We start from the raw sequence: 23,459 nt of genomic DNA on the forward strand, positions 1-23,459 counted from the left end.
AATGGACACTAGGTGCTACGTCACTTTGTGAACATTGTGCGATGGTGAGCAAACTGTGTAAGAATGTGAGATTGGTTTATGTTCACAAAGTCAAGTAGCACCCAATGTGCAATTTTCAAGTCTCTTAGTGCTCGAGAGGCGATGGAAAATCTCACTCTTTCCCATGTCATCGTATGCAAACATCGTCCAATGGTGACCAAGCTTTGAAGCATGTGGAGGGAAACGTTTCCCTCCACATGCTCATAAAGTTTGGTCACCACCATCAGATGATGTTTGCAAAGGCAAGTAGTGCCGAGTGTGCATTTTTCAAGTCTCTTAGTCCTTGAGAGGCATGGAAAATACCGTTCTTCCCCATGCCATCTTACCCAAAAATTGTTCGATGTGGTGACCAAACTTTACGAGCATGTGGGGGGCCCACATGCTCGCAAAGTTGGTCCCATCAGACGAAGGTCACCCCCCCATGCTTGCAAAGTTTGGTCACCATAAAATGATGTTTGTAAAGTCAAGTTTCTTCTATTTGCATTCTTGGTGAGCATCACTATATGTAGCCATGATCTTTGTACATTTGTTGTCTTTGCTAGGAGAAGCATCCAAAGGTGTAGTAGAGTTACTCAAAATATCAGACTTCCTCCTCTTGCTATCTAGGCTGCCATGCACATGAATTGTAACCATAACAGATTGAGCAAAGGTTGCCCAATCCACCCTATACATTGATTTTTAGCTACATAAAGGGCTGAAGTTGCAGTTCTGCCTTTCCAAATGGATGTGAAATATCCTTGTTAGTAAGGGAATCTTGGTATACCTTGTAGTGTAGCACCATGAGGTCCTCGTAGAGTTCTCCCTTTACGTTGTAACATTTCATCGTCTATCTAGCAAGGATGGTCAGGAGGTTTTTTTGATGTGTGGATGGTAGCATTGTCGATTGCTTAGTGGCATTGGATCCTTGGAGTGAGCAAGTGATAACACTAGAGTATCTGATACATGTTATACCTATGGCACATGATGTTGGTGGTTATGGCAAGTTTGTAGTTGGTTATGAGACGAGCTTACAGATTTAATGAGTGATTTCCCCAATGCACTAATTGATGTCACCTATCTAGATGCTTTTACTCAGAGATCTCATTTTTAGAAGCCTGTGGTTTTAGCCCATAGTAATTAGTGACCTCCACCTTAGTATTGAGCACTAGGGTCAGAACAACAGCTCTCATAGACTCAAAACAGTTCTTCTAATGTAGTGTGATTATAGCTAACCAAGAGGAAGAAGAGAGGTCGAATCCATGTCGGTTCTAAATGACTCTTTCTCCCTTGACCTTGAAGTTCTCCGCACCGTCCAAGGTTGCCTACTAGAGGCCCAAGTCAAAACCCCCCTCAGCAATCTCTTTAGGGTTGCCTACCCAACCCCTCACATGTGAGAGGAGTAGGCTTGACACCAACATTAAAAAATGTAACAGAAATATCATACTTAGATGGCAATACCCTTAGATAACATCGATGAGAGAGAGATCCGAGGAGATTACACTTATGCCAATTTTAGCCATCTAGTCTCATGGGGAGACACCAACATTAAAAAATGTACTATATTACTAAATATATTGCAAATCTCCACACCCATGTGCTATGGTGGAGGAGCTTTGATGGTGGCTAATCTAGAACTGCTCAGATGGAGGTATATACTAGTAGAAGCCATGGAGTAAACTCACAATGATAACTAATGAACTGTGTGGAGAAGGGGCTTGCCGTGTATCTATATAGGCTTGTATATACACGAGGTCCAAGGTCATAGTTAGTGCCACCGTGTGCTGTGTAGACTTAGTCCATAAAGATGAATAAGGACTGCTTGAATTCAAACTTAGGTTCAAGGTATGGTATGGTAAAGACAAAGGTGTCCACTCAACTTTGTGCTAGCATATTGCTTACAACACAAATACTTGAGTTTGTGTAGGACTAGTGAGGTTCCCTTCTATACAAAGAAAAAGCTTGCAAGGGAGAAAGACAATGAGAAGAAAAGGAGAGGGGGATGTGTGTTAAGTTTCTTAAATATATTTAAAAAAAGGCATAGTATCACAAATAATTATGTGAAAATATGTGTGTTAAGTTGCTCAAAATATTTTTAAAAAGCATAGTACCAAGAAAATTTGATTATTATTTTAGATTATAGGTTCAATGAAGAGGATAGTCTGTTTTCTTGATAACATAATTAAGAATTGGTTATGGCTTAATAGACATTTCTTACTTAAACCCTTGCTATAACATATCACTCAAAAGTTACCTTGAGGATTATAAAAAGATAAACTACATGTAAGATTAAGAAATGATAAGAGAAAATTCACCATTAAGATATATTACAAAAAATTATTTGAAGCACCAAGTCCTCAATAGCCAAGTTCTCACCTTAGTATTTTGAGACGAGAAGTGAAGGCTAGAATTTGAAAAAATAAGAGAATATAAACTCGAATATATGTGTGTGTGTGTGTGTGTGTGTGTGTTGAGAGAGAGAGAGAGAGAGAGAGAGAGAGAGAGAGAGAGAGAGAGAGATTTTGAATGGACCGGATAACCCAAAACATTCAATTTTCTTTCATTTTTTTTAGGTGGACAGGTTTTTGGCATATCTGGTTAACTAGGAATGTCTTCGTATTTGATGCAAAAGTGGGTATTACAGCTCACATAGGTTGTATAAAAGGGCTACTATTGTGGCAAGTCTCTTCCTTGTGGTCAGTTCATTTGGTGGAGAATGACATGGCTATATATTGGATGAGGGTACTCCGAGCTACACCTGTGGTTCGGAGTAATTATTAGTGAGGGAAAGCTAGTATATATGGCAGCCATGTGGCCATATATACTAGTATATATGGTAGCCATGTGGCCATATATACTAGTATTTAGTGAGGGAAAGCTAGTATATATGGCAGCCATGTGGCCATTTGTAAAGTAATTTTGGTAAGATATCTTCTATTATGAGAGAGAGAGAGAGAGAGAGAGAGAGAGAGAGAGAGAGAGAGAGAGAGAGATTGGTTGTGCTCGAACTATGATAGAGCAAGGTCAAATGTTGTATATATTCTCTTTATAGAAAATAAGTTAAGGAAGAAAAACATCAATGGAAACATGTTGTGTTGAAAAAATAGCGAATCATTAGATTGTCACAATTTTCTACGATCATTTGGTGAGATAGCTAAAAGTTAAATACAAAGAGTCAATAAATCAATAGCCACCTATGGGCTAGCTTTCATAAAGAAAGGAAACTATGCAAGTTTCCATACCTTAAGACTAGACTAGAGGCAGATTGTCACAATTTTCTACGATCATTTGGTGAGATAGTTACACGTTAAATACAAAGAGTCAATAAATCAATAGCCACCTAGGGGCTAGCTTTCATAAAGAAAGGAAAATATGCAAGTTTCCATACCTTAAGGACTAGGCTAGAGGCTTTTCTATCAACACGAAGTTCAATCAAGACACTAGGTTAGAGGCTTTTCTAATGTGATCAGTGCCATGACCTTGGCTTCCATAATGTGATCAATGCCATGACCTTGGCTTTTCTAAAGTGATCAATGCCGTGAGCTTGGCTTCCATAGTTTTCAAGAAAATGCACAAGCTAATATATTGTGAAACTTATTTCCAACAAAAGATGGCATTGAAAATTGTGCTCCTCCTATATACGATGATAACTATTGTCCACACAATGAGATATAAGAAGCAATTATTTCATTATTGTGATAAGATTACATTGTTAGATGAGCCCTAACGAGGACGATGTGGTAAGATTACATGATTAGATGAACCTAATGAGTATGCATGTGTTAAGACTATACGATTGGATAAACCCTAATGAGGATGTATGTGGCTTGGACAATAATGTGAAAATAGTGTGGAAAGGAGGTGGGAGTACATGGACTCTATTTGGCAAAGTAGTGACTATCCCAAACCTAGATCTTAGTTATGGGATGCATGCGAAAACCATCCTTGTAAATCAAGCTCATATACCTGTGATTGCCCACTCTTATGGTTTGAATGTGCACATGAAGTGACATGTCCACACTTTATTGCCAAATTTTTAGTGCAAAATCTCAAAGTTGACATTTCTTCTACTAGTTAATACTTCTAATGGGTCCTAAGGGATTTTATTATATAAATAAGGCAAGTTAGGAGGAGGCATGTCATAAACCGAGGGAGACTTTTATAACCGACATTGACGTTTGCTAATTGTGATGCTTTTATGAAAACCTTAATGAAAATGCGGATAATTGAACCCTTAGGGTGCAATTGAAATATATAAATAAATTAATGGTACAAGCACAAGATTGGGAGAATCTACAAAGGAAACCCTTGTGAAGGAGAGAGATTATTAACATAGGACTCACTAGGATTAATTTGCTCAAATTATAATTAGCTTTAGATAAAAATTTGCCCTTTGTGAAAGGGGGAATCAAAAACGAAAAAGGCTCGGTTAGACCGGTCTCACGTTTTTCGATTGCACAACCGGCCAAACATAGCACATAAACACACACACAAACGACACACACCCACATCCCTCCCACACACAAACGACACACCCACATCCCTCCCACACACACAGCAGCAGCAGCAGATCTACTCACTCTTCTTCTTGCTTTTTCAACTCTCCTACCTCTCAATTCAACCCACAGCCAGGAAAAAAAAAGCAACAAATAATTCATCAATCTTGAGGGCTTCCTCAAGCACTTCAAATTGAAGTCCAATTTCTAGAATTAAGCTTCTTTTTTCCGCCCATTATCATGATCCTCTTCGGCCTTCCATGATGGTTGTAGCCATACGCAGGTCTCAATTTGCTTTTTGTTTTTTTGTTTTGGTTGAAATAATTGTTTCTGTAATGCTTGATCTTGTATGTTTCCATGAACCCAACTCTTTTTAATAAATATTTATCTTTTTGGGTCATGCAGTGGTGCAACCATAAAGCCCACAGAGATGAGGCGACTGATTGTTACTGCCGTATTGGGAGTTATGCTTGGCATACTCATTGGCATCACCTCAACAAAGGTAGAACATCTCCCGCAGTATTTTCAAATAGCTTTTGGTCATCTTCAATTCCACTTATTTATGTTTTTTTAGATTCAAATCTGGCATAACTGCCCTAAATGCACACACAACAACACGGAAACTCATGCCCGATCACTGGACTCTGTGATCACCTTGTTTTGGTACAGCAGATGCAACAACACCATGTTTAACTGATGTGGATTCATGTGCAGTATGGTTTGGTCGTCAGGATACCTATGATTCAAATAGCCGAGAATCGACCTACTCAGGTAAGAAAGAGAGTGAATAGTTTGATCCAGAGCTAGTGCTTGTCTTATTAGTTTGATGATTTTGATTGCCAACTGGAGTCTCTTTCCACCACACCCGCCCCCTCTCCGCCCCCCACCGGCCCTCCTCCTTTCCCCCTCCCAGAAAGCGACATTCTTCTCTTAGTAAAGTGAAAAAGCATCTGGAGAACCCAGATTAGATCACTCATCTAGAGGTAATGACCAAGAAGGACAAGGGGGGGCTCCCTCCATGGCTGGCTGCTCTCAGAGGTAGACTACATCTGAAAAAGGAAAGGAAGAGGGAAGGGTGATAGTGCCAAAAGATGCAGCCCCACTGTTTTTTTTTTCTATTTTTTTTTTCCTCGAGTAGAATTTTCTGTAGTAGCAACTCAAGGGCGCACCCAAAGGCAGCTTGGTCTCCTGCCAGAAAAGGCGTTGCAATTATCACCACAAACGGCCCGGATGCCACCGGGGAGCCTCCGGGGATTTGTACTCAGGACCTCCCCCTTCCCAGTCACAAACCCACACCCCTAGGCTACACACCCCTTGGCGCCCCTTTTTTTCATAATAAAAACTACCTTGTGTGAAAATGATAGCCTACTTAGCCGATCCTTTCAATTTTTCAAACCTAGGATATTGTAAAATAAACAATGAAACTATCCTGCAAATCTAGAAAGTATATGTTTTATGCCCAAAAAATAAGGTTTGGTTACAAGTGTAGTGTAGTTTATTCATTATCACATCCTGCAAATCTAGAAAAGTATATGTTATATGCCCAAAAAAACAAGCTTTGCTCATCCCCTTATGGTGAAAATTACCTCACGGTAAACTAGGGCTGATGCTGCTCTCACCATTTTGACAAGAAAGGATCCGGCTCCAAGTACGAAGAAAAACATATCATTTCTCCCTTAGCTGCCTTGGATGGGTTAGCTGCGTAGAGTGTTGGATGAGATTGTTTTAGATAGGTGAAATGAAACAGCTACTTACTCTGGGATAGTTGTTGCAAAGCAAACACACAGACATAGAAGTGGCTGATAGGCTCACTTCCCAACGATAGCTCCATCGGGAGTATCCCCAAGCTTGAGGCTAGAACAACAACGAGCACGCTTAGAAGTGGCTGATAGGCTTACCGAAATTCCGGTGTCCCAAACCACCAAAGCCTTGTTTCCAAGTGTATGTGTAAAACATGGGCCTTGCTTGGAATTGAATCTCCAGAGAGTTATCCTTGTGAGGGATGCCACTTTTGAGCCAATACCTCACATATATATGCAATAAGAGCATACCTATTATTAATGAGGTCCTTTCACACTAGCCCATGCCGTAAATGACCCATATTTCACCTATAACCTTTAGTGTCCCTACCACCTTACCATAGATATCTCAAATGGGGCTTTCTCGTGGATGCATGCACTGTCATTGTATGCAAACTCTACCAAGGGCAAATACTTCTCCTACGAAGTTTTCTAATCTGCCACATAACATTTCAACAAATCCAATGCTATTGAATTTGCACCTTCACTTTGGTCATTCGTTTGAGAATGAGATGCCGAAGTAAAATTCAACTTTGTGCCCATGTTGTCAAAAAGCGCCCTCCAAAAGAGACTCAGTGTGTTGGGATCTCTATCTCCCACCACAATAGACTTTGGCATCCCATGATGCTTGAACACCTACGATAAAAATATATTAACCATATGCTCAGCTTTTATGGTCTTCTTGACTAGCAAGAAGTAAGCTTCCTTGCAAAAATTATCCACAATTGTCCAAATTGCATCATTTCTATATAGGGTGCAAGGGAAATCCACAATAAGGTCCATTGAATTACTTTCCCATGGTTGGTTGGGAATAGGCAAAAGCCTGAAGCTAACCTGGACCCTTTTGCCTATCAAATTCAACCTCTTGACAAGTTGCACATGTACGTACATAAGCATTAATGTCTGCTCTCATGCCCAGCCAATAAAATTACCTCTCAACCGTTTGAGTTGGAGGCAGTATACCTCTCAACAAGCATAGGGAAGAGCATGCCATTGATCCAAGACGTTCTCCGTCATGTTGATCACACAAGCAATTATCTTTCATGAGGTATCCATCTTTGATCACAAAGGAAGAATGGCCTGCAAATCAGCCCATGCGAACAACTTTCTCGTAAATCCCAAGTGTTAGCTCGCCATCATGCAATCGCCTACTCTCATAAGTGTCACCATTTCCAAAATTTATGGAATTTACAGGCATTTGTCAGTATTTTACACACTTATCAGGATTTATGGACTTTTTTCAAAGTATGGGCGTCAAAGAAGTGATGGCCAGTCCATGTATTACTGAGGGAAACATTATTATCGAAGCCTGGATAACACAAAGGTAAATAGAAAACTATTAAAAACTCACAAGGATTTTTGGAAAAAGCAAGGAAAAGCAATTTTTAAAGTATAAATAAGTGGGCAAGTCCACTTTTGACACACAAAAGGAAGCTCTCTCTCTCTTTCCAGCACTGTTTATGGCCAGGAGCAGGAGCAGGAGAAGACTGCCATCACCGTACGGACGTGTGCGGATAGTTGTTTAGACTGTATGGACATGCTGAATGGACTGTGCAGAAACCCTAAAATGCCTCAAAAAACCACACAAAAAAAATTGCTTTCTAGAAGATTTTGTCACCCGAAAATCAGCAAAACAAGCTGTAAATCAGTTTTATGGCTAAAAGCATTTATCTAGAAGCCTCTGTCATCCCCACTCTATGTAATGAAGAGACCAGCATGACATAACGCCTCCATCTTCATCAGGTCCTTGTAGTAGAAGCCCACCATCAAGCCCCCATGATACCATGGGACCCCTCCACACCACAGGACTCCAGGTGCAAGATGAACCAAGGGAACAGCCTTAGAAGCACCTCCTGTAATACTACAGGGCTGCCCTCCAGAGGAGATGCACCTCCATTACTAAATCTTTTGTAGCAGCTCCTTATCCTTCTTACCCACCACCACATCTAGCTTCATATAAGCCTCTGCGATGGGCTCCAGCTTCAGGGAACAGAAACCCATCATCACATACTGCTTCATACATGACAACAAGAGGTGAGGTCATTCATATGTAAAAATTAGCAGGTTGTTGCAGTGGATCTAGTACTACGAGGTAGGTGTACCATGACAGCAGACAATCACAAGATAAGTGATCTGTATGGTGCAGTCTTAAGAGATCTGAGGCTGCACCTTCTTTGGCAACTGTACCGCTTGTTGTCAATTTTCCATCTAATGGAGCGCTGGTAGCCTTTCTGCTAGAAAGCCTGTTACAGCCAATCATTAGGGCAAAAACACTAAGATCCTAGCCATTTTGGCAGCGTGTGCAAAACCTTCACAAAGGTCTCCTCATTTTTAATGCCACGTCTCAGGTATCTCTTGTATGGCATATGCAGAGTTTGTTCATGTTGCTTGTGTCACTTTATCGATGCTCATTTTTAATTCTAAGGTATCATAGATCTGATCAAATCCAAGCATTTACCTTAAGTTTCTGGAAAATCATTTTTTAAATTCTAAGGTATCACAGACTGATCAAATCCAAGCATTTACCTTAAGCTTCTGGAAAAAGTAAGTGCATAGCATTATGCTTCACAACCCCACAAGTCGAATTTCTTCAACACACGTGCAGAAACTCCACTCAACCTTGGTGATCACGATGAAGGAAGGCTCAGCCATCCACTGTGAGACGGATAGGATGAAATTCGCTCTTCATATATCACATAAGCAGATATCCATCATGGGGGCACACGCCTCCCTTACTCTCGCTGGAAGTTGCTCAGCAGAATAGGAGCATGACAGAGCACGCTGCTGCAAGACCATCAAGGGCACAATGACACCTCTGCTAGAGGTCATTTTGGTGTTGAGGCCCTAAAGTTCATAACATGGATGACAATTATATTTGAGGTTAGGCTTATACCTATGGACGGCCGTGAGTGTTGCGCCTCATCCTACGCACTAAAGATAAAATCTTTGCCACAAATGAGTATGTAAGGAACTGGATCTCAAGAGAAGCATAAGAAGGCTGCATACAAACATCGGAAGCAAATGGATGTCAAAGAGAATGAATCGGTGTTGCTGAAGTTTGAGATAGCTAGACTCATGATCTTGCTTTTCGATTCTGGTTTTCTGATCATTAGAAGCTCCACAGTGCCTTTGATGTAAGCCTCTTACGAAAATATGTGGGACTAGAACGAGTGGACCCAATCATAGAGGATCCACTTGAAGTGGATGAATTGGATGAGGTCTTACAGCCGGAATAGATTGTGTTTCACAAAGATCGCATGTCACCATTTGGCCACCCAAATGGTCTTCTCCGCCTCGTGCTAATTTACGGGGGCCTGGCAACCTTATTGCCGCCCCTATTGAGGCCAGTGAAAAATATCCTAGAGGGCAAATTTTGAATTTCCAGCAGGAGGGGTGAATTGGACAAACATCAATTTGTGCAAATTGATGTATCGAACAATCTCCCAGTCTTAATAGCTTGTACTTGCGATGTTCCTTGGATTTAGGTGTGGACACCCTGAAATCCAAGCCCATTGGATCTAGGTATGGACACGAGGCCCGTAGCCCAATTGAAGTGGTTCTAGGTGTGGACACGAGTGTGACATGCGGGGGATTGATCATAGTAAAACAACCTTAGGCTAATCACTTAATGATGCTTAAGAGATAGACAATTGTGTCAATGGAATGCAATGTAACCATATTAAATGCAATGGTTACAACTGCGATCTATGAATAGATCTATGTTGAATATCCTTCTCAGAATGAGAGAGATATGTTGAATGCTAATGGTGAATGACTGTTCCTTTCTCCACTGCTGAGGTCCACCCTTGGATGCCGGCTTTCCTCGATGTAGGAGGTAGGAAGATGACTGGATGCTGACTATACTTTGAAAGCTGAGTGCTAGATGCTGAATATGCTACTGTTGCTTATGATGCTGACTATTGAACTTTTTACGCTGAGAAGATCCAGATGATTGATGCTTGAATGATGCGCTCTTATATATGAGAGCATGGCTGCTGGTCGGGTACCTTTATTGCAGTCGGCCAGCCTTCTGTACCTTCACGACTTGCAATAAATGCTATGAATTGCTGTTGGCTGCCAATGACTGCTGGCGGCTGCCATAACTTGTTGTCGGCTGCCATAAATGCCCACGACCTGATGCTATTAATGTCACGTGCATCCCGCACTTGGATGCCACGTAGACATTTCTGTACAGAAGGTGCAGGATCTGGGGAGGTGTGCATTGTCCTGCACATGAGTCCAAGGTCAGGTGTGCATTGTCCTGCACATGAAACAGTGCCAGTCCGCAATGTGAGTCTCCCTCTAGAATGATGTTGGTGATTCTGTGTATCTGGTATGGTACCGGATGCCAGATCACTGAGTAGTTAGTGTTTAGAACAAGGGGCGAGCCCATAGGGCTACCCCGGATCTTAGTGTGGGCATGGGAATGGAATGGAACCACCCCCATGAGGGCCAGGAAGGCCCAGGCTGAACCCACCAGCCATGGAGGGGCTGTAGGACAGCCCTAGGGCAAGAATAAGGTAAATTCGAGTTTACAGCCTTTACGTGGCTGTAGGGCAAGTATGGGGCAGCCCATCCCTTGGAATGTGTGCAAAGGCTGAGCCCAGCACTCTGGAAGCAGGCGCATCACCTTTCAGCTTGATAGGGAAAAACGCAGCATTTTATGGGATTTAATTCAGCATTTATTGCTGAATTTTCACAGTCGTGGGACACTAAAAACTGGCCGCCTGGTTTTATGCTGGCCGACTGCTCGTGTGTGGGTAGTATAAGTAGAAGTGTCCATAATCCCATTCATTCATCTCATTATTCACCAAGAGCTCAAGCAAATCAAGGGCTAGACAAGCCAAGGGAGTTGCTAAGCAAAGGGGTGGAGAACTGAAGGTCAAGGGCAGGGATTTTCCAGCCAAAAAAGGTCAAGAATTCTGTATTTTCTTTTCAGATTCACATCATTCTAATAAAGCAAATACACCATCCGTGGTGGGGGCCCTATAGAGGGTAATTGGGACCCAATACTGTGTCCTCTCCATCTCTCTCCCTCTCTCCCTCTCTCTCTCTCTCTCTATTTTCTACGCATCTCCTTTCAATTTGTGCGTTAATTTTCGTCGCGAAAAGAGTGCTGAATTCTGAGTATTGAAGTTACCGATTCTTCTCCGAAGCTTCGGCATACTATAGTGGTATGAGAGCCTACTTCAAGTACAAAGATTCAACAAAGAAACCAGAATTTTCTCTCGCTCGTGTGGTTGGTTTTTAGACGTCGATGGACTACCCCTTTCGGAGTGACTCCTGTCCCTCGAAGGACGGTTGGTTTTCAGCCTCCGGACGTCTCCCACACAGATAGTGGATGGTCAGATTGCGTTCCGGAAAGGAAGTGCATTTTCTTGTTATGGCGAGCTTCGACGACGAGAGAGACCAAGAACCATGGGACCAAAGTGCACCAGGCAGCCTAGCTAGGGCACCAGGCTTGAGTGTTACAGACATGTTCCAATAGATGATGCGAGCAATCGCAGTACAGACAGCCAAGTTGGATGAGCAGAAGGCGCAGATCTTGGCTCTGGAAGAGCGTACCTGTTCTCCAGGGTCACGTTTTCCATGTCCTCCTCCCTCTTCTTTCGTATCCCAAATTCCAGATCCTTGTCACAGGGACCCTCTTGCGGGGTCACAGCCGCAGCCAAGCTCTTTGCTTGAGTTGCAGATGCGTGCATTGGAGATCCGATAACGAGAAGACGAAGCCATGCGACGCGTGGAACACGAGCGTTACCTCAAAGCATTGGACGCCAGATTGACACCGACCGCGCCCTCGAATCATTTTCCCGAGAAAATGAACTTCAGTAAGTATAATTCAGTATCTGTTTTCCTAACTGCGGCAAAGTAAGCTTCAAATTGATGTAACCATGAATAGAGAGTTGTGGGATCGAGTTTACCGCCAGTTGGTACTTGGAAGGTGAGGCCATTTCTTGGTGGACTCAGTGGGCTCATGCCCACACCAGATTAGGTATGGCAGCTTATGTGTGGGATGAGTTTGTCCGTGACCTTAAGTAGCGGTTTCTACCGCCCCACTACCTTGAGCGACTTGAAGACGAGTTCAGGGGAGCGCGTCAGAATGCGCAACCAGTCCTTCAGTTTGCCAATAGAATTTCGACTTTATGTCTACAATTAGGCTTATCTGATACGAACAAGAAAGGGCAGTTTTTGTATGGCCCTGACATGCAAATCCAATGGGAGGTGCGTATGTTTAGGCTAGCCACCTTTGAAGACGCACTCTCGCTTGCGCAGAGTGTAGAAATGAAACATAATGGTGGCAAGCCCAAGACTTCCTAGCCGGCTTCTCCCAGGGCTACCGCCTTGGGGGGTAAAGGCCAGAACCAGACGAAGTCTTCCCCAGGATAGAGCCGGAGAGCCTCTGGCTCCAAGAGCTCAAACAGTGCGTCTAAGCTTACTCCAGACCAGAAAGCGGAGGCAGGCAAGACAGGTGGCAAGTTGAGTGCTTAGGAGCTTCTCAGTACAAGAAGGAGGGTAGATGTTTCTTTTGTCATACAAAAGGACATACTTCTCGGGATTGTCCGAAGAAGCCTCCAAAGCCCGCTGCCGCCGTCTCCACAGCTTCCGTGGTGAGCTCAGCTCCCACATAGACCCCAGCAGCTACCTCTAGTTCTTCAAACCCCGGTGCTTCAGTTGGAGCAATTATTAGCCGGGAGCTCGAAGATAAGCAGAAGGACGCCCATGACGAGGAGTATGAGCGCAACGAATTGCTCAAGTCCTTTTGGCTACATAGGTGGCCAGAGAGTCGTTGTCTTGTTTGACAGCGGCAGCACGGAGGATGTGGTCACGGAATAGGCCGCTAGGCGTGCCCGTTTCAAGCTGACTTCGGTGGACAAACAGGTTGGGGGTTTTAGCACAGGCATGACAACGAGCGTCAAGTATGAATCTCTAGGTGCTAAGTTAGTGATTCAGGGCATAGAGTTTGTGCGTGATTTTATGGTTGCCCCTCTTGTAGGAGCAGACATAATTTTGGGCATTTAGTGGTTTCACAAGTTTCTTCCTGGTGTCAAGTGGGACAAGCACACGTTCCAGATCAATCGGAATGTGTCAAACGCCCCGGTGACCATTAAGTGTGAGCCAAGAATTCCAAACTTTCCGCTCATAAGCCACTTGCAGGCTAAGCGAGCAGTTAGGAAAGGCGCACAGTGTGTGATGATTTACATCCAAACAGCCCAGACGGTGGCCAGTGCTTCCGAGAAGTACTCGGTTCTCCATGAAAAGTTCCAGAAGATTTTACTTCGGGACAGTCTCCCTCCCCAGCTCCCCCCGTCAAGACCGGAGGACCACAAGATTGACCTCCTCCCAGGCTCAGAACCCCTGAGCAAGTTTCCGTAGCGCCTTTCTAAGGCAATGGAATCGGAGCTGGACCGCCAACTCCAAGAATTGTTGCAATCTGGCTTCATCCGCCCCAGTGTCGCCATTTGCAGCACCGATCTTATTTGTCAAGAAGAAAGATGGGTCTTCTCGTATGTGTGTCGATTATCGTGCACTCAACAAGCTGACTATCAAGAGCAAATTCCCGATGCCTCGAATTGATTATATTCTCGAGAGGTTGAATGGAGCAAAGGTGTTCTTAAAACTAGATTTAAAGAGTGGGTACCACCAGGTACGGATTGTGGAGGGGGACATCTCCAAGACAGCCTTCCGTGTACAGAACGGGCCCACTATGAATTTGTGGTCATGCCATTTGGCTTGACGATGCGTGTTTTCCGGGATTTGATTGGAAAGTGTGTGTTCATATTTTTGGATGACATACTGGTTTTTTCAGCTACATTTAACCGCATGATGATGCGTGTTTTCCGGGATTTGATTGGAAAGTGTGTGTTCATATTTCTGGATGACATACTGGTTTTTTCAGCTACGGTTGAGCAGCATGACATTGATGTGGAGAAAGTCCTTAAGTTGTTGGAAAGCAACGAGCTCTATGTCAATGAAAAGAAGTCAGGAGTAACATCGCAATTGGAGGTGTATTGCAACAGAATGGTAATCCAGTAGCTTACATGTCTTGTAAGTTACTGCCCACCGAGAAGAACTACTCAGTCTATGATCGTGAACTCCTAGCAGTTATACAGGCCTTGAAACATTGGAAACATTTTCTGTATGGCTGTGACTTCGAGGTTCGCACTGACCATCAGGCATTATGCTGGATTCAGACGATGCCAAGTGCACAGTGGAATGATCGACAACACCGCTGGAGTCAGATATTTCAGCAATTCGGTGGTATGATTGAGTACCATCTAGGAAAGGCCAATCCAGTGGCTGATGCTTTGAGCAGGAAGGGACAAGTGTCTACGATTCAGACCACTAGACTTGATCTTGTTGGTACAGGACTAGAGGACATGAAGCACACGTACGCGGATTCCGAGGAATTCGGTACACAGTGGGAACAGGCATTGGATGCCACAGGACCATGCCACTTTCTGATACGCGATGGTTGGCTTTTCTACAAAGGCCGACTATGTGTCATGAAGTCGTTCAGGGCAGCTCTTCTCCATGATGCCCATGACGCCATTACAGGTGGTCATAGGGGCATGAATTGGACTCTGGAGAAATTAGAACGGCAATACTATTGGCCAAAGATGAGGCGTGATGTGTTTACATATGTACAACACTGTGACATTTGTCAAAAGGTGGAAAGAAGATAGGGTTGTTACAGCCCTTGCCAATCCCTGAGAGTTCTTTCCAGGACATTTCGATGGACTTTGTCACAAATCTGCCTCCCAGTCCGAGTAAGCGTAATACACAGTGCTTAACTATTGTTGATAGGTTTAGCAAATTTGTTATGCTTATTCCTTGCAGGGCCAATGTGACTGCCGAGGATGTTGCCCAGTTGTTCATTCGGCATTGGTACCCGATTGGCGGGATTTCTAGGACCATAGTGTCAGATCGAGATGCCAAGTTTACTAGTCATTTCTGGAGGGCATTGTTTGATAATTTTGGTACTAAGTCGAATTTTTCCAATGCATTCCACTCACAGACAGACGGCCAGACAGAGATATATAACCAGTTGGCCTTTGATGTGCTGAAGTGTTATGTCCACAATCAGCAAGGTAAGTGGGAATTGTATTTGCCTTTAGTTCAAGCTGTTTTGAATGACTCTTTTTCTTCAGCTATTGGCAGGACTCCATATGAGGCAGCGTTTGGAAGACCTTTCCAGTCGTCGTTATCCAGGACTTCGTCTTCAGTACCGGAGGCGAACAGAGTGACGGAGTCTACCAGGAGAGCTAGACAAGCCAAGGGAGTTGCTAAGCAAAGGGGTGGAGAATTGAAGGTCAAGGGCAGGGATTTTCCAGCCAAGAAAGGTCAAGAATTCTGTATTTTCTTTTCAGATTCACATCATTCTAATAAAGCAAATACACCATCCATGGTGGGGGCCCTACAGAGGGTAATTGGGACCCAATACTGTGTCCTCTCCATCTCTCCCTCTCTCTCTCTCTCTATTTTCTACGCATCTCCTTTCAGTTTGTGCGTTAATTTCCGTCGCGAAAAGAGTGCTGAATTTTGAGTATTGAAGTTACCGATTCTTCTCTGAAGCTTCTGCATATTACAGTAATGTAACACGCGGAAGCTCTGGGAGTCTTCTTTCAGCCCTAAACACTACTGGAAACCATCTGGTGCAAAACGCAGATATGGAGAGAGAGTAGAGAGAGAGAGAGAGAGAGAGGGGTGTTGGAAATTGAGTATATTACTATAGTACAAAAAGGTACTCTTCTACAGTCCTAGGCTGTCTTCATAAAAGGGTGATAAACACCAAAATCCTGGTCCCTACTTGGACCCCTAAAGACACAATCCCTAGAGGATTGAATGACTCTACACAATGAGCTCCTATGCCTTTTATAGGCCTTTGGACACCTAGACTGCAGCAGTCGGTCAGCCACCAGACCCCTTTTCTCCATAAATACTGGTCGGCCACTAGAAACGCTGAAGTGCTGAAGCTGATATAGCCGACTCCCACTGTGATGCACCCGACAACACTTGTGTGCAGCCGACAGAGCTTGTGTGCAGCCGGCAGAGCCTTCCTTCTCTTCCGTGCCTTGCACCAAGTCCAACACTGGCCCATCTGCACTCTGTGCTCCAAATCCCTAGCTCTAATGGTCTTTTTCTGGTTACCTCTGCGGGAGAATCTCTGAGAATGTTTATGGCATATTCATGCACATGACATCCCCTTTTGCTGAACTTGATGACGGGATTCCAACCTGTTCTTGGATGACTGTCATCATCCCACTCTATTCCCGGAGTCACAGACTAAGATCTATGCATCTAATTCCATCTAGTCCACAATCCAATCCTGCCCTGACCTTGAACACTGTCTTGGTCTTCATTCCAGAGACATGAGTCTGGCACTCTCACATCACGCTTGGAGGGTAAACCTCCCTTGGGACCGTTGCCCGAGAACCTATTTGGCTCACAGGACTGCCATCCCCTCTGGCTTTGTGGAACACCACCAACAAACCTCCTGGGAGCTCTTCCTGATTCTGTGTTCCTTGCCTTGGGCCTCGTATCCGTTGTCACGTGCACACCAGTCAGGTGTACAGTGACATGGCTTCATTCTAGCATCATTAGCATCTTTAGATTCATCAGGTATTTTTACCAGCATTTATCAGGAATTATTCAGGCATTTTTATGCATTTTTGGGGCAGCCGACTACCATTTATGGTACTTTATTGATATTTTTATGGAGACATGAACTGGCCGACTGCATGAGTGCTGGCCGACCAGCCCTCTCCCACCCATAAATACAGGCGCCTCTTCATTCAGCAGATAGGACCCTCATCCATTCAGTCAACAGGCTCAGCAGGAAGCGCATCATCATCTTCATGCGTTTTCAGCCTGGCATCATCAGCATACAGTAGCAGCATCATCATAGTACCCCTTCAGCCTATGGTGCTCTAACGCATCATCATCAGCAGCATAATCAGTAAACGCAGCCTCCTCTGGAGCATCATGCGTTTCAGCCATCATCATCAGCAGCAGCATTCAACGCATCTCCATCAGCATCTTCATCAGTAAACGCATCATCCTCAGCATCTTCATCAGCAAACGCAGCCAGTTCAGCCCTACAGGTCTGCGTTTCATCATCCATTCAGCATTCAGCTTCTGTTCCAAAGCCTCCCTTCAGTGTTTCCTTCCCAGGAGACAAGGGAAAGAGTGGACAGCAGTTCAGCCCGCATTTACAGCATTTAGGCAGCATATTTCAGCAGTACAGATCCATCTGGATCTCATTGTAACCGCATTCATTCATATAATATAGCTGCACTGCATTGACACATACTTGTCTATCTCTTGTATATCTGTTTGTCTCTTGAACATCATTAAGTGCAGTTAAGTGTAGACTAAGGTTGTGATTACTACGGTCCCATCCCCCACATGTCACATCCGTGTACTTTCTTGTACCTTGGATCTGTACACCATCATATGGGACTGAATCAGTCTTTAGCTTTGCTGAGCCTGATGCTCTGATACCAATGTAACACGCGGAAGCTCTGGGAGTCTTCTTTCAGCCCTAAACACTACTGGAAACCATCTGATGCAAAACGCAGATATGGAGAGAGAGTAGAGAGAGAGAGAGAGAGAGAGGTGCTGGAAATTCAGTATATTACTATAGTACAAAAAGGTACTCTTCTACAGCCCTAGGCTGTCTTCATAAAAGGGTGATAAACACCAAAATCCTGGTCCCTACTTGGACCCCTAAAGACCCAATCCGTAGAGGATTGAATGACTCTACACAATGAGCTCCTACACCTTTTATAGGCCTTTGGACACCTAGACTACAGTAGTCTGTCTGCCACCAGACCCCTTTTCTCCATAAATACTGGTCGGCCACCAGAAACGCTGAAGCGCTGAAGCTGATATAGCCGATTCCCACTGTGATGCACCCGACAGCACCTGTGTGCAGCCGACAGAGCCTTCCTTCTCTTCCATGCCTTGCTCCAAGTCCAACACTGGCCCATCTGCACCCTGTGCTCCAAATCCCTAGCTCTAATGGTCTTTTTGTGGTTACCTCTGTTGGAGAATCTCTGAGAATGTCCATGGCATATTCATGCACATGACAAGTAAAAGCTTTGAATGCCTTATGTGCTGAAGATGGGGCTGAAATAGTCCCATACATGCTGTGATAATGCTTTGAATAAATGGATAAATGCTTGGATTAATACTTGATGATACTGAATGCTAGTTGCTAAATGCTTATGAATGCTCTCATATGCCATGTCACTTGTACACCTTCTGGGTGTGCACGTGACATTCCCCTCTGTTAAACTATTGTGGGTGGTACACCTGGCAACTTTATACTTCTGTGTTGATCCTTCTCCACTGAAACCACTGCCCCCTTTTGACTTCTTCTACCAGGACTGAGGTCGATTGCTAGAGTTGAATCCTTTGAGCCAACGACTCCTTTACTGTGGGAACTACATGGTGAATGGTGATAGATCTGCACGGAAAACCTGAGTCACCATTGACTTGTCTGTGGAATCCTTTTACACACTATCTCCATCGTTCTTGAACCTCTGAACCTCCTGAGGTGATGTTGGAGCAAACTTCCGTCTTCTTATGTGGAAGAGAACCCCTTGTTGCCAGTTCAAGCCCAAAGCTCCATTTACTCCTTTGATGACGGATGTCATTCTTCCCCAGAAAACTCATGGGTAAAACATGTATGCCTTGTAAATGCGAGATGCTAGATTGACTGCTAGGATGACTACTATGCTGATGCAAGCCCTGTGCAACTCTAAATGCTGTGCAAGAATGCAGATGGATGGGTTACTGATGCATGCCTAAGGGGAAAACCCTAAGGATGGCCTGCAAGATCTTGAGAACTGGATTTAACTGAGCGGAAGCGACTAACATGCTGACTTGTTGAATGACCTTTGGAATGAACATGAACTAAGGTTGGTTACCCTGTAACGCTCTGATACCAATGTGACATGCGGGGGATTGATCGTAGTAAAACAACCTTAGGCTAATACTAAACTTCACTTAATGATGCTTAAGAGATAGACAATGGTGTCAATGTAATGCAATGCAGCTATATTAAATGCAATGGTTACAATTGAGATCTATGAATAGATCTATGCTGAATATCCTTCTCAGAATGAGAGAGATATGCTGAATGCTGATGGTGAATGACTGTTCCTTTCTCCACTGCTGAGGTCCACCCTTGGATGCCGGCTTTCCTCTATGTAGGAGGTAGGAAGATGACTGAACGCTGACTATATGCTGAAAGCTGAGTGCTAGATGCTGAATATGCTACTGCTGCTTATGATGCTGACTCCTTGTCTCCTAGGAAGGAAACGCTGAGAAGATCCAGATGATTGATGCTTGAATGATGCGCTTCTTATATATGAGAGCATGGCTGCTGGTTTTACTGCAGTCGGCCAGCCTTCTGTACCTTCACGACTTGCAATAAATGCTATGAACTGCTGTCGGCTGCCAATGATTGCTGTCGGCTGCAAAAAATGTCCACGAAATGCTTTGAATGCCTTATGTGCTGAAGATGGGCCTGAAACAGTCCCATACATGATGTGATAATGCTTTGAATAAATGGATAAGTGCCTGGATTAATACTTGATGATATTGAATGCTATCTGCTAAATGCTTATGAAGGCTCTGATATGCCATGTCACTTGTACACCTTTTGGGTCTGCATGTGACAACGAGACCCCTAATCCACTCTTTTTGGTCCTAGGTGTAATCACGACGGTCCCTAGGCCAGTCACATAAGCCCAAAGCACGGATAAATGTCCAGCTGGTGACATCCCCCCAACTTCTAAATAGTTGATTCTAGCTGAAATGCTTCCAAGTAAGCTTGCAAAAGCAATGGATTATTCTTGAAGTATGTCTCTTCCATCCATTTACCATCAATGGCTCAACAATTGACAACTTCACCAAATAGCATGTGTGGAGGCTCACCACACGTAAGAGCTTGCAATGTCAATCGGGTGTGAGCACTATTTGGACACTGTCTCATAAATAATTAGCACTTAAACGCTGATGAAATGGAAATAACACAAGACAAAGACAAGGCTGAAAAATGAAACTTTGCTCAAAGATAGCACCTTGGGGCCGGAATTGGGCCGACCCCCCTAAATACCGAGTATATTAATCTCGGACACTTGGATCCACACACACAAATGGGCATGAAAACTAGGATCTCGACCGTGTAGATCCACACTGGCCTCCATATGAATGGCACGAAGGTTGCTTGATCCTTGTAAATTGGCACGAGACTGGAGTAGATCGTTGGGGTGGCCAAATGGTGACATCCCCCCAGCTTCTAAATAGTTGTCCTCAATTGAAAAGCATCAAGGTACGCCTGAAGAAGCTACAGATAGTAGGTGAAATATTCTTCGTCAACCCACTTCGCATCAATAGGAAGATAGTTTTTAATTTTAACAAGGTATCGCCCGGAAAGCTTGCCGCCAGTTATAGCTTTCTCTCTTTGTGAAATACTATCTGCTCTGGCTGAAGTATCTCTTCAAGCTCGTCAACCTTTGGCAATTCTTCTGTGACAGGCTCTTGTGGATTTGACCCCACATACTTGCGCAATAAACTCACATGAAAGGCATTGTGAATCTTCCAATGATCAGGTAATGCTAACCTAAAAGCAACTTCATTGATTTGCTTGTTCACCTTGGAGAGCCCATAGCTTAGGGGATGCTCCCTCTAGTCCATACTATGCATGATGGAGTTGATGGTTTATTGTCTTGTGGATGACTACCATGAGGTTATAAATTGCACTTTCTTATAAGTTGAATTTGGGCATGTTCCTAGATTCATCTAGGTATATCTTTATGCTGTGTTAGCGGATATGCAAATTTCACATTGTGAAGTTTTCGTCCAAGTTGTAGCCAGTTGATATTGTGTTAATTCTTTCTATCTTTAGTGGTGCATATGCCCTATCAACTACCTTTTTGTTGTAATAATTTTTTCTATTTGTTATTGTAATGTACCCTATGGGGTGTAAGCATGTATTGGGCGCCGTATCATGATTTAGCAACACTTAAACACTTAGGATTACTAAGACAGCTCAAGACAGACAAAACTGAAAAAGAGAAAGTGCTCCGTAACACCACACTGGGGCCGGAATCCTAGGCCGACACCCCCCCCCCTCCTTACAATACCAAGTATATTATTGGAGTATTTTGTTTGTACAATGATCTACGGGCTTTGAAGCCAGATTTGCCATAAATGCACAAGGAATGAATACAGATACTAGACAAGATCGTCGCAGACGAGTTCCTTTCGTAGTCGATGTCCCTTGAGAAATCCTCGCACCCTTCATTGAAGTGAGCAGTCACGGTATTGGCTTTCCGGGTCCACACATGATGCTGGTATGCTGGTATTGGCGCTTGGACTGGGCACTCTCGGTGTGGAAGATGAAATGTTGGCCTTACAAGCTGTCCGACCTGTTTTAGCAGCCAACCAACAGCCAAGAGTCACAAAGGTATCCCAATATGAAGAGCTTGTACTGTCCAGTAGGTAGAAGAGAAAGACTTTTGCAACTGTATGGGCTGTATGACCAGGCCTAAATAGTCGACCAGCAGCCTGTAGGAGCTCGACCAGCAGAATAACCAATATGGAGGGTGGCTGAGGGTCAAGATGTAGATGGGGATTGCTACTATGCCTTCCGTTTTCAAACCGACCTGAATATGGAGGATTATGAGCAAAAACGATGGATCCAAGATGGTCTGCACTTGCTTTCGAAAACATTTTGTGAGTGGGAAGAAGCCTTGCATGCCTTCGATTTGTTCTCCGCCAACCTTAATAACATGTGGGAGGTTAAGATGCATACGTGGGATGTCCACTTCACATGCCAAGGTCGTTTGGGTGCCCATTGGGTTGGCCCGGGCACACTTAATAAGTGTCCACTCACTTACTAATAAATGTGAACCTGCAAAGGCATCGATGGGAAGATAGTTTTTAAACTTCACAAGGTATCGCTAGGAAAGCTTGCCCCACTAGCTAGCTTTCTCTCCTTGTGGAAGACTATTAGTTCTGGTTAAGGTATCTCTTCTAGTTCATCAACTTTTGGCAGCTCTGCCGTGACAAGCTCTTGCGGATGTGGCCCCATGTACTTATGCAATAGACTTACATTGTGAATCTTCCAATGATCATGTAATGCCAACCTGAAGGCAACCTCATTGATATGCTTGATCACTTTGAAGGGACCATAATACCTTGTAGAGAGCTTAGGATATGGTCCCTCTTTACTTGGCATCTTGCGGAGTCTTGCTTTCTCAAATTTCAGCAATACCCAATCTCCTTCTTTGATGTCCAGCTGCCTTCTATGCTTGTCAGCAGCCTTTTTATGCTTATCTTGAGATCTAGCAATGGCTGTCCATACTTAGGCTACATCAAGATCTCTTACATACTCATCAACAGCAAAGATCTCATGCGAAGGATGTAGAACCCCTTTGCCTCTCCCGTGGATGCATGTACCGTGTTGTTGTACACAAACTCTACCAGCGGTAGATACTTCTCCCATGCTGTCTTTTGATCTGCAAGATAGCACTTGAGAAGATCCAACACGGCTGAATTTGCAGCTTCACTTTGGCCATGAGTTTGGGGATGATAAGCTGATGAGAACTCCAACTTGGTCCCCCTGTTATCAAAGAGAGCCCTCCAAAAGAGGCTCGTAGTTCTGGGATATCTATCCCCCACAATGGACTTCGGCATATCATGATGTTTGAACACTTGTGCAAGGAAGACCTTCACCATATGCTTGGGTTTTATGGCCGTCTTGACAGGCAAGAAGTGTGCTTGTTTACTAAACCTGTCCACAATCGTCCAAATGTGATCATGACCGTGCTAGGTTCTTGGCAAATCCTTTATGAAGTCGATAGCTACGCTTTCCCATGGCTATGAAGGAATGGGCAATGGTTGAAGCAAACTTGGAGCTTTCTGGCTACCTTTTGACAGGTGATACATGCACGCACATATGCCTCTATGTCCTTGTGTATACCTGGCCCAAAGAAATAGCGCTCAATCATGCGTGTAGTAGTCAATATACCTCTATGACTAGCATAAGGAGGAGCATGGCATTCATCCATAGCCTTTTGCCTCATGTTAGACACGACTCATAGGCAATTATTCTTCATGAGATATCCTTCTTTGA

At 43.9% G+C, this 23,459-nt stretch overlaps 1 protein-coding gene across 1 annotated transcript in view; it reads left to right on the top strand.

Moving 5' to 3' along the window:
* Nucleotides 1–4,454: 4,454 nt before the first annotated feature.
* LOC147614243 (uncharacterized) overlaps nt 4,455–23,459 on the top strand; it is a 64,877-nt gene continuing 45,872 nt past the window's right edge. Inside the window, exons 1-3 of the mRNA XM_086780786.1 lie at nt 4,455–4,794; nt 4,917–5,013; nt 5,226–5,282. Of these exons, the coding sequence (XP_086636912.1) occupies nt 4,772–4,794; nt 4,917–5,013; nt 5,226–5,282 (177 nt within the window). The 5' untranslated portion in view covers nt 4,455–4,771. The remainder of the gene's footprint in view (nt 4,795–4,916; nt 5,014–5,225; nt 5,283–23,459) is intronic.

The sequence above is a fragment of the Cibotium barometz genome, chromosome 42 (genome assembly GCF_041138505.1).
Source record: "Cibotium barometz isolate CiBa-2024 chromosome 42, ASM4113850v1, whole genome shotgun sequence".
NCBI classification, from domain to species: domain Eukaryota; kingdom Viridiplantae; phylum Streptophyta; class Polypodiopsida; order Cyatheales; family Cibotiaceae; genus Cibotium; species Cibotium barometz.